Raw genomic sequence first — 12607 nt, 5'->3', positions numbered from 1 at the left:
TATAGTACTAAATGACTACTCAGAGCCTGTTTATTAAGTGATTTGACAATTTTTAATTTGCCCAAGATAGTTTATAACATCCTTTTTTTCTTTTGAGGGATTCTTCTCCCTTTCACAAACACACCTCTCCCTGTCCCAAATACCCCTTTTGTCCTAAATATCCAATTATTGCTTTAATTTCAGAATTGTTTTGAAATGGTAGTAATAATGAGGAAATTATTTAATGGCTATATATTTAAATGCATTTAAAATTTGTCATTTCTTTTTGAAAGATAAGTTCTCAAGGGTCAATGTATGTTTTTTTTTTTCTCTTTGATTTTACCATTTACAGTGTGTAGGCTTTGGTTATGACTTTTTTAAAGGAAATGCATAATTTTGCATTCAGCTTGATACATTTTTATGAACTAAGTATTCAGGGAAGAAATGTGTTTACCAGATGGTAAACCCGTTCTTCAAAGTGAGCAAAAATTGATCAGAAACTATATTTTAAAAAACAATATTAATAGAATTTATGTGTAATCTGTCACTTCAGGATACTATTCATTATCATTTTAAATCTCATTATCTATAGGGGTAATTTAAATAGAAATGTCATTCCTGTCGTATATTATCATATTTATTATTTCTAGTTTGCCAGAATGCACACACTGTTTGTTTATTATCCTCATGCCAGCCAGTAGTCAAATATTCCCAATAGAATGTATTTAAAATTGCTTAAAAATACAAAACTGCTCTCTTTATATAATAGTTACTTCAGAGTTCAGTAGACTTGGGGAAAATATCTGATATTGGGGCTCTTTAATGGCAAAACCATATATTAAACTTCAGGTTAACTTTTTTTACTTATGAACATATATATTCCATTATGGGATTTCCTTTGCTTTTGATCTTCAAGTTTCTGGATGTGAGCTTTATTATAAATGTATCAGGATTCATCTTAAATTGTTGGAAATGAAAATTATTCTGAAAACATGCTGATTTCATGCAGGATAGTACTGGTATGAAGCTGTGGAAGAAACGCTGGTTTGTGCTTTCTGACCTGTGTCTCTTCTATTATAGAGGTGAGTATGCAGAAGTCCAGAGTCTGTTGTTTCCTAGTTGCAACTATGTAATTGTTTAATAAATCTTACTTCATAAAAACAACTGCATTAGGAATCAGGAGGCCTGCGTTGTGTATAGTCTCAGACATATGACCTTGGACAATTAATTTCATCTTCACTACCCTCTGATTCTTGTTCTGTAAATTGATAGTATTAGAGTGGCATTGAAGTTCTCTTGCTGAACTCTAAAATTCTTTGACTCTTAAGAAATGTTATAAAAGAAAGAAGAAATATTTTTATTAGTAGCAACCTTTTGCTATTTTTTCCTATTAATATATGGTTCAGAGTCATGGAATCTTGGGCTTGGATGGGGCCTCAGAGACCTCTCCCTGTTGAGCTTAAAAGAACAAGAATCCATTTTGCAGCATTCCTTACGATAGTAATCCCAGCGCTTAACACAGTATCTGTACACAGTTAGCACTTACTAAATACTTCCTGATGGATTGATTCCTTGATTCATTGACCAAGCCTTGACTTAAAGATCTCAAAGGAGAGAGGGCCCATTATATGTAAAACGAGGGGGTTGGATGATAAGAATTATGGTGCCAGGTAGCTCTAAATCTCTGAAACTCTGTGACATTGAGGCAACCCATTCTACTTTTGGATAGCCCTAAATTTTAGGAAATTTTCCTTAAAGGCAAGTCACCTGAAAGTTGTTGAATAAGTCTAAATTGGTCTCTTTTCACCTTCTACCAGTGCTACTAGTTACATCTCCTGGGGACATGTACAACAAGTCTAACCTTTTCCACTTGAGACACCTTGAAGACTGCTATCATAGTTCCCCTTGTCTGCTGTTCTCCAGGCTGAAATCCCTAGTGCCTTCCACTGAATCTTTCTATGGCAAAATATTTAGGTCTTTCACCATACTGTTCAGGCTCCTGGGTATTCTGTACGTCTTATTAGTGTCCTTTGTTAAATGTGGCACTCCCAATTTAACCCAGTACTCAATAAATATTTATTAAGTGAATACTATGTACCAGGAACCATACTAGGAAAATAAACAATAAAATAGTCCTGCCCTCAAGGATTTTACTTTCCATCAAGGGAGACAGCAGTAACAGCACACATCATCATTGCTAACATGTATATAGTGCTTCCTATGTGCTATGCGTTTTAAAAATATTTGATTTGAACCTTACAACAACCCTACAAGGTAGGTGCTTTTCTTATCTCTATTTTGCAGATGAGGAAACTGAGGCCCAGAACAGTAAGTGACTTGCCCAGGGTCCACACAGCTAGTAAATGTCTGAGGCAGGGTTTGGATTCGGGAAGATCTTAACTCAGGTCTTCCTGAATCTTGGCCCAGCTCTCTATCCACTCTGCTGCCTAGCTGCCTCCTGTACATATCTTAGCATATACAAAATAAATAAGTAGTAATTTGGGGGTACAAAGCACTAGTAGCTGTCGGGGGATTAGGAAAGATTTCTTGTACAAGAGAAATCTTGAAAGAAGAAATGGATTCTAAAAGTTAGAAGTGAGTCGTAAATGTATTCGAGGTATGGAAGACAGCCAGTGAAGAAGCATAGGGGGAGATTGAAAATTATGTTGTTTTTGTCATCTGTCCTTCATTTTCTAAGAGGACCACTGACATCACAGGTGATGTCATGACTTGCATGTGAATTGGATTTAAGTGAGGCAGAGTTGCACAAAGTCAGCAGCCTCAGTCTCTCTTCCTGAGTCTTCAAAGTCCAGTGGCAGAATAAAAGTCAAGATAACTGGCAATGACCCAGGATGCAGTGGATAACTTTGGTGTCTTTGATGCCTGGCCAAGTTCTAAGCACTCCACAGTACCTGCTTCAGCCACCTTTATGGCCATTGGAAAAAATTGTTCTCATCAGCCCATTCCACCAGGGGAAGTCTTTGCATGCTTGGGGTAGATATCACCTTAATTCACTGATTGGTTTGAGGCCTGTCAGTTACCCTCAACCTGGTTTAACCGTCTGCCAAGATGGCTTGTTGGAGTGTAGCCATTGTGCATGCTACAGCTTCTTAGAGCCATGGATGAGAGTTGGATAAATCGGGTGGACATCAAGTGTTCATGAGCAGTCCTGAAAAGGGCTTGGCTGTCCCTCACACCTGAGGTGCTAGTCCTCTCTGAACACCCCATACACCCCAAGTTATATATAAGGAATAAGAAAACCAGTCTGGCTGTATTTTAGAATGTGGGAAGGGAGAAACATACAATAAGACTAGAAAAGTGCGTTATGAAGGACTTAAAATGTCAAAACAGGACATTTATATTTTATCCTGGAGACAATAGGGAACCACTGGAGTATATTGAGCAAAGGAGTCATATAGTTAGATTGCACTTAAGAAAAATGAATTTGGCACCTCTGTATAGAATACATTAGAAAAGAAATGGAGAGAACGAGGGAGGAAGATCAGTTAGACAATTCCAATAATAAAAGCAAAAGGTGATGAGAGCCTGAGCTAAGATTTTATCTATGACTAATGATAAAGGGTTGAACATTAGTGAGGCTGTGGAGGTAAAAAAAAAAAAAAGATAAAATTTGACACCTGAATAAATATGTGGAGTAAAGATGAATAAGGAGGCAAGGATAATTCAGTTTTTGAACCTGAGAGTTTAGAAGGATGGAGATTGGAAAGTCAACAAAAAAGAGAGGGAGGAGAGTTCAGAAGAAAAGATGGAGATTTTTGTTTTGAACGTGTTTGTGGTGTCATGAGACATCCAGTGTGAATATCTAATAGATAAGCTTATACCAGAGAATGAGCCTGGTTGTATAGATCTGAGAATCATCTTCATAGAGATGCTAAACCCATGGAAGTTGATGAGGTCACCAAGTGAGTATATAGAGAAAATAAAGCCCTGGACAGTGTCTTGAGGTATACTGCCTGTGACACAGGGTGTAGTATATACAGATGATAAACCAGGAAAAGAGACTGAGGAGTGGTGAGACAGCCAGGAGGAGAACCAGGAAAATAGTGTCATGAAAACACTGAGAAAAGATGATACTCGAAGGTGTTAACAGTGTCTCATTCCACAGAGAGGTCAAGAAATATGAGAACTGAAAAAAGACCAGATTCATTTTGACTGGCCAAGTAGTACTAAATCTCCTTAATCCTGGACAGTATACCTAATGTAGCCTAAGACTGAATTTTTTTGATACTGTATCATTTTGGCTATTGAGTCATATTGATTTTAGCAGTCCTAAAACCTCTAGGGCTCTTTCGAACAAATTGCTATCTAGCCATGCTTACCTCTTCTTGTGCTTGTGAAATTGATCTTTTGAACCAAATACAAGATTTTACATTTTATCTTACTATATTTTCAAGGCTATCATCTGGTTTATTAGCTTTCTCTCCTAGTTTTATATCAGTAAAATTTATTGAATCAATAAAAGCTATTGTTTAGTACCAGATCACAAACTACATTTAGACTATTTTAATTATCCAGAAAAGCAAAAATGTATTTGTTTATAAATTTAATTTAATGAATCTTATTTTACTAATCTGATTTCACTAATCCTAAATTTATAAAAAATGTATTAATGTGAATTTAGTACACAGGAATCCCATTTGGCACTGTTTTTGTGAAGTCAGTGCCACTTGATGGTTTCATATTAAAGATACATAGTAAGCAGCCCTTTTGGTAATTCCTGCAGTCCCTAAGGTGAGGTCCAAAACCACTATATGCAAAATTCTACTCTCTAGCAAATACTTGACATAGTGAGGTTCCAATGTACTGGGTTTTTTTGTTTTTTGGTTTTTTTTGTTAGTTTGTTTTATTTTGTTTGTTTTTTTTTTTAATTTGAACCAAATATACTGGTAGATGTGGTAGGTTTTGCTTAACTTTTTTCCTTATCAGAATAAAGATCTCATGATGGGGAGTAGGCAGGAGAATTGACAATCCAGAATTGACTGTAATATAAAAGAAACAAAAACAAAAACTTAGTCTTCAACTTAATTTTTTTAATTTGAAAGCAAAGCTATTATACAAGGTACAAACTATTATATAAGGTTTATCATGATATTGCTTTTGTGGTAATCTTCTATTCCTGACTGTTGTTTTTTATTCATGTTTGTTTTGTTTTTTAGTATAGTGAAATATTTAAAACCATGTTACGTTAGTCAAAAACTCTTGATCCTGTTGAACAATAGGTAATTATAGTCATGAAGACAAAATATGAAATTATTGTATTCAAGTGACTTTCTTACGATTATACCTTAGAAGTCAAACTATAAAGTCAAGATTATGAAGTACAGAAATATAAATCTCAAGGCATGCAAGAGTGCCTAAGAACTAAACTATCAGTACTGTCTGATAGAAAATGAAAATTCCTATCGTTTGTAATACAAAATGAAGGATGTGTCACAATGGAAAAAACATTCATTATCTGTGGATTCAGAGGACGTGGGTTCAAATATCTCTCTTGATTCTTGATACCTCTCTGACCCTGAACAAGTCAGTTAAGCTCTGTTGGCTTTAATTTCCTTGTTAGTTTACTTGAGGAGATTTGAATTTTAGAGGGCTTTTGAGGTCCATGTTAGCTCTAAATCTATGAGCCGATAATCCTAAAATTGTTTGTTATAAATATAACCTCTCGTTTTTCCCCTTGAACGCTGTTTTTAAAATCAGGAGCCCTCCTTGAAGACATTAAAATGCCAATACATAATGCAGTATTCATTATTTTTAGAGAGATGATGCAAAGCATGATAGACTTTTAGAACCGGTTATCAATTATAGACAGTGGCAGAAAAATTTTGTTTACTATGAGATAAAATTGATTAAGCATTTTGTTTTGAAAACTAGCAAATTTCAGTGAGCAGTTAAAAAAGAATTCACCTTTCTACCTTATAATTTGTATTTATCATAAAATTTTAATTATTGATTTTGTATTCACATAATAAAAATATCCTTTCTACCTTGTAATTCATATTGATCATAAAAGTATAATTATTGATAATGCCTTTTTTGGGGGATGGGACGAGGCAATGGGGTGAAGTGACTTGCCAGGGTCACACAGCTAGTAAGTGTCAAGTGTCTGAGGCCATATTTGAACTCAGGTCTTCTGAATGCAGGGCTGGTACTCTATCTACTGTGCCATATAGCGGGTCCTATTGATAATGCATTCGTCCACAAGCTATACAAGACCATTGCTATATTCAAATTACCTGGATATCTGTGAGAGTGGTTTCTGAGAGCAGTTTCTCGTAGAGATGTTGGTACATTTCAGTTTTGCTTGTTCACTCTTCTTGTATAGGGTTAGCACTGAGTCAGAATTCAAATGTTATAATTGGTAGCTGCCTATCCTAATTATTTGATTAATTTCTCTAATCCAAATTGTGATTGAAATTCTAATTTAAAACATTAAACATGACAAGGGTAAGGATGTATATTGTTTTAACTGTGATTTTTAGTCCTTTAAAATGAAATTTTGAAATATCCTAATTCTGTTTCCTGCAGCAATAACAAAAAGATTCTACTCACTCTATCTTTGTTTGTTTCTTAAGAACACTTTTCTTATCTCAGGAGAAATTTATGTTAGTGTGAGAAAAATAAAGATGACAACTGGAGAAACTGTAATGAGTAAAAGTTCACTCAAAGAAAAAAAAAATTAACGAAATCAGATTGTTTGATGCTAATTGCTTTGCGCCATTGCCACTTGATCATGGTCCTGTTGCAGGATTGTTGTGAGAATGAAATAATCAAATGATCCTAGGTGTGTGACCTTGGGCAAGTCCCTTGACCTCTGTTTGCCTCAGTTTCTTCATCTGTGGAATGGAGATGATAATGGCACCTGCCTCCCAGGATTGATATGGGGATCAAATGAGATAATAATTGTAAAGTGCCTAGCACTTAATAAGCGATGTATAAATATTAGCTACTATTATTATTATCATTGTTGTTTATTAACATATGCAAAGAAATTTGCAAACCTTCAGTTGTTTTTGTTCAGTCATTTTTCAGTCATGTCCAACTCTTCATAACTCCATTTTGAGGTTTTCTTGGCAAAGGTACTGGAGTGATTTGCCATTTCCTTCTCCCATGTCATTTTTCATATGAGGAAACTGAGGCAAACAAGGTTAAATGATTTGCCCAGGGTCACACAGTTAGGACATGTCTGAGGCCAGATTTGAATTCCGGAAAATGAGTCTTCCTAACTCCAGGCCCAGCACTCTGTGCCACCTAGCTACCCCAATTACAAATCTTGAAGTCCTATATAAATTTTAGTTATTTTTATTCTTATTACTGTTAAATCAAAATATTGTGCTTTGTCTTAAAATTTTGCTTCAAAAATTTTTGTTGATGCCTTTTGTTTTTAATGCCTTGGCTTTACCTGTCAGTCCCTCCCCCCGCCCCACCCCATTTTTGAGCCCCTTTCGGATTACAAATAAAAGGTTAAGCCAAACCAATCTACACCAGCAAGCATGTTATGCATCCTGCAGAACACTCTATACACCTCATCCCTAATCTCCTATAGAGAAAAGAGAAGTGTTCCATCATTTCAATTGTTAATCTAGATTGTTAATAACAATCTGTTAGGTGTTCAGCTACCTTTCAGTGCTTTTTAGAAAACTATGTAATTCTACTAAATGACCTACACTTATGTATATTTGTGAATTTAGAGCACATTAGAAGATATTTTGTCATTGCTCTTTTTAAGATAGAGAAACTAATTTTCTTTGAACTTTAGCTTTTTTCTCATATTCTTTGGAAATTTTAGCCTCCAGGACTATAGAAAGTAAATAAAATTTAAACAAGCTCTTGGTGATTTTCTGTGTCACATTCCTTAACATAATATTCATATTTGCTAACTTGCATTTCCAGATATGGCTATACTGAAAAACTTAAATTTAACCAACATCTTCTACTTCTTAACAGCAGTTACGTGTAGATCCATATAATACCAAAATTAATCGGGTTTTTTCCATGTTTGTGATTATTTTCTATTTTTGCCTTAGAATCTGGCTCCTTGTTTCTTAAAACAGTATTGATTCATAGTGAGACTTAAAATAGGAATTCATGATGATGTAGGAAAGAATAATAGGAATTGTTAAAAGTATATTCATAAATATATATTCTATATGTCGTGATGAATTCAGCAATCTAATATCTTGTTTTTCTGTTTCTGTTACACAGAAAGACGTTAAAACATCTGAATTATGAGTCCTATTCTATCCCTACTTCATATGGTTACACTTGCAATTTTGTGTTTGTTCTTCTAAGACTTACATCAGTAACACGAACACCTGCCATTTAAATCATTAGTTGGTTTCAGGTGTTAAGCTAAACATTTCTGTAGGATCAGGAAAGAGTATTGAGGATACTTCCTCCAGGCCTATCTGACAACTGCTTTTCTGTTTTGGGTTGTTGATCTGGCTTTGGGTGTGGGGGTTCCTTTGGGAGCAGAGGAATGTTGGACTTGGCTTTGGGGGTGCGTGATGTCATTGTCAAAACAGTGGAACCTGAGCAAGGAGAGGGTGTGAGGTTCCCCTTAAGAGAACAGCATCTGGGAGAAGTAAATCATGAAATAAGGCATCATTTTGCTGCATTATGTCATACACTTTTGTAGAATATTATCCCTGACTCTGTGCTGAGTTGCCTGACTTCAGCCTGCTCCTTTGGACTTTGTCCACGTCTTCTCCATTGGCTGTTATACCCGTGAATTTGAAGCTCTATCTCTCATTTACTTTCTCAGGTCATAGCTTTGCAGTTTCTGGCTACCAAAGAGTTCCTTCTTCATGTCCTGGTGATTTCTTTCAATCATCAGCAGTGTCACCCCTCCCTACTCAGTGGAAGTTTGAAGTTCTCCATTATTCAGAGGACAGAGAGGGAGGAGGAAAGCCAGCTACCATCCAGATGGTGTTAGAAGTTTTATGTGACATTAGTTTAGAATTTGCTTATGACAGACTGCCATTAGTATAATGCTTTGATTTTTTTTTTAAGCAGACATTCAATTTTTTTTTTTGGTTCCAGCTGAGGAAACTTTCAGTGCAATTTGGTACCTTTTCTGCAACTTAACTGTCTTAAAGAGCTGCCTGAAGCAGTGAGAGGTTAAACAACTTTCTGACTCCAAGGCTGACTCTCATTATAATGTATTAATGGTGTAATTACAGAACAATGTTATGTTGTTTTGAGACAGGGTTATGTAGAACTGTGCCCGTATTTTCATTTATATTGAACATTTATTGAGCGCTTAATATGCTCGGTGTGTTCAAGGCAATGTGTTTGGGTACTATGGTAAGTGCAATCAATCATCAGCCTTTTATTCAGATCTTATTTTGTGCTAAGCACAGTACTATCAGCACTGGGAATTCAAAGAGTAAAATAAAATAGTCCCTGTCTAACCAGAGGAGGCAACATGTATATATCTAGGCGTATGTGGACTACATACAAGATGGTGGATAGGAAAAGCTTCATGTGGAAGATGGCATTTAAGCTTGCCTTGAAGGAAACTAGGGATCCTGAGAGAAAGAGATGAGAAGGAAGAACATTCCTGGCATGGCGAACAGCTGAGAAAGATGGGACACCGAATGACTTTGTGACTCTGAGGTTATCTAGAGATAGGAAGTAGAATGTCCTTTGTGAAGAACAGTAAGGCCAATTTTGCTGGGATATAGTATGGGCAGAGGAGAGGAGTGTGCATTCGTTCTAGAAAGATAGATTGGATCAAGGTTGTGAAAGGCTTTAAATATCAAACATATTTGGAGTTTATATTTGATTCTCTCACTGGAGTTTATTGAGTAGGGGAGATACCTAGTCTTACTTGAGCTTTAGGAAAATCACTTTGGGGACATACTTAGGATGGTAGAGTGAGAGAACATAACATCCCAACTCTCTCACTACTCTAGTAGTGATTTTAAAAAGAATACCAGACTAAGTAATGATTAGGAACTTTAAGGAGAAGCTACAGTAAGTGCATTTTTCCTGCCCATATCTGTGCAGGGATAGCCAGAAGCCAGTAGAAAGTAAGGAAGAAGTCTAACCAGAAAAACCTAGCCTGCGAGCATGGCGCATGGAAGCCTTCCAGCATGTGGGCCAAGAGCAAACTAGGGAAATCTGAATTCTGCTACTGGATCCCTGGGATGGGAGAATGAGAATGTGAACTCCTGAAGTTTGCACCTTGTCACTCTGACCCAGGATGAGGGGCTGCAGCCTGAGTGACTCAGAATAGAGGGGCAATGATTAAGCCATGCTCTGATTCAAAACATTGCATGTTCAGCTTACTAGTCTAAGCCACCCTTGGGGTCCTTGAAAAATATCCCACTCAGTATCAGGAGGAAACAATCAATAAACATTTATTAAGCACCTACTGTGTGCCAGACATTGTGGAAGGATCCCAGATAATACAATTCAGGACCAAATAAAACCCTGTAATTCCTTCTGGAAATCCTCATAGCTTAGATAAGAAGCCTTTCCTTATCCCTCTCAATTATAGTCTTCCCTATGTTTATTATCTTCAATTTATCTTATCCTGTCTGTAGCTTGTTTGTACAGTTTTCATCTTGTCTAACCCATCACTCTGTGAGCTGCTTGAGAGCAAGCACTGTCTTTTACCTTTCTTTGTAATTCCAGCATTTCACATAGTACATAGAATGTGGGCGGTGTTCATTGGCTGACTGACAAAGTCCCAAATCAAGAAGTAATGCTGGGAAAACACTCATGATAAATAAATATTATAAATATTAGTGTAAGGAGCCACAGATGCCCCAAACCAAAACCCAGAAGACAGTAATTGCACATCATATCTGTAAGCAAAGCCCCAAAGAAATTTGAGATGTGCCACTAACTTTAATGGGATTTCTGGAAGAAATAAAGCAATAGTTTAAAAGTGATTATATGAACAAAATTAGAACTCTAAAGCAAGACTTCTTAATCTGGGGTCCTTTAACTTTTTAAAAAATATTTTGATGGCCAATTTCTTTTGTAATCTTACATATTTTATTTGTGTGAATTTAAAAACATTCACTGCCAGAGGGGTTCATTTCACACAAAAAAATTTAAGAATCCATTTTTAATCCCTAGAGAAAACATTTGGGAAGCTTAGTTCAGGACATACAAAACTTTATTCAAGTAATAGACTCTCAAAATTAGATCGGACCAAACCGAAATCAGCAATTACACAAGACAATAAGAAATACTAGAACAAAATTGAAAGACTGAAAACCAGAAGAAAATATAAACTGTCACCTGTCAAAACACTGACCTGGTGAAGGAGAGATAATCTAAGAATTATTAAACTACCTGAATACTACTGCTCCTCTGCACAAATGCTAGATACTGTCTTGCAAGAAATCACAAATAGAAATGGCCCCCATTCCTTAGAACCATAGGAAAATGTGAAAATAGAATCCACCAGTCATTTCCTGAAAGAAACTCCAATGTGAAGATTCTCAGGAATGTCCTTATAGCCCAAATTCATATTTTTTCAGGTCAAAGAAAAGGTGCTATGAGCAGTCAGAAAGAAAATTCAAACACCATGGATCCACAATGAGGATCCTCCTAGGAAAAAAAAAAACAAACACTTTAAATTAAAATGGAGAGAGCTTTGAGGGCCGAAAGACCAATTTGGAGGCTGTTGCAAAAATTAATGAGACAGGTTCCCTGCCTAAATGAATAATAGTTTGTTAGATTTAGAGATGGAAAGGGTATTGGAGATTCAGTTGCCTAATTTAGCCTCTTTGTTTTACAGATAATAAGTTTATTCTGAGGCCTAGAGAATAAGTGACTTGCTCAATGTCACAAAGCAAAATTAGGACTCAAACTTGGGTGCTCCAGAACTGTTTGCAGTAAACCATATAGCCCCGCCATGTCTTAGAACTTGCATTAAGCTTTTAAACTATTAGAAAAAAGGAAGACATCTCTACAAATACAATTAACATAGTGTTCATATACAAATATCTTTTTTTTTTCATATGTTAAACCATTTTGAGAAGATCCTTGCTATAGGGAAACATTTTTAATTTTGATTAAATATATTTTAGATGAAAAAGAAGAAGGTATACTGGGAAGCATTCTCTTACCTAGTTTTCAAATAGCAATGCTTACCTCTGAAGACCACATTAATCGCAAACATGCTTTTAAGGTAAGGAATGTATTGCACATTTTTTAGTCTGTCTATTTGCATTTATATTAGAAGAATAAGCTTTTGGGATATATGGTTTTTTGTTTGTTTTAGAAAACTTTGTTATTGCAAAGATGTATATTGACTACTGGATATTTTATAGTATTTAAATACATTATTATAGGAAAATTCAGTTTTCAAAATAATGACTTAAATTAAGATTTTGAAAATGTTAACATCTTAATGTGGAAATATGTTCATTTAAGAGATTAACTTTTTGTTCATTCTAAATTCAACTCATTAATCAATCATTTACTTGGCACTAGATTAAAATTTAGAAATAATAATAAAAAGATTATTTTTCATATTAATGGTTTTAATATTTATTTCTTAAAGTTTTTTGTATATTTTGTGTCTTCATGATAAGAACAATAATTTATGCTTCAAATTCTCTCCAATGTATTATTTGCTTATTTGGAA

The 12607-nt window shown here is 35.4% G+C and overlaps 1 protein-coding gene across 12 annotated transcripts in view; it reads left to right on the top strand.

Annotated features, from left to right (window-relative positions):
• The window catches only part of PLEKHA5 (pleckstrin homology domain containing A5), a 182910-nt gene that overhangs the window by 92878 nt on the left and 77425 nt on the right, over positions 1 to 12607 (top strand). For 10 of the 12 annotated variants that reach the window (XM_027838661.1, XM_027838658.1, XM_027838660.1 and 7 more), the window contains 2 exons: positions 989 to 1061; positions 12048 to 12148. In XM_027838661.1, coding sequence (XP_027694462.1) covers positions 989 to 1061; positions 12048 to 12148 — 174 coding nt within the window. Of the gene's footprint in view, positions 1 to 988; positions 1066 to 12047; positions 12149 to 12607 lie in introns of those variants that run through there. The other 2 variants (XR_003567010.1, XM_027838668.1) reach the window with 2 other exon arrangements.

Source organism: Vombatus ursinus, unplaced genomic scaffold (assembly GCF_900497805.2).
Source record: "Vombatus ursinus unplaced genomic scaffold, bare-nosed wombat genome assembly UNPS02014830.1, whole genome shotgun sequence".
NCBI classification, from domain to species: Eukaryota; Metazoa; Chordata; class Mammalia; order Diprotodontia; family Vombatidae; genus Vombatus; species Vombatus ursinus.
The sequence above is the reverse complement of the archived record's forward strand: the minus strand, read 5'-3'. Positions and strand labels throughout refer to the sequence as shown.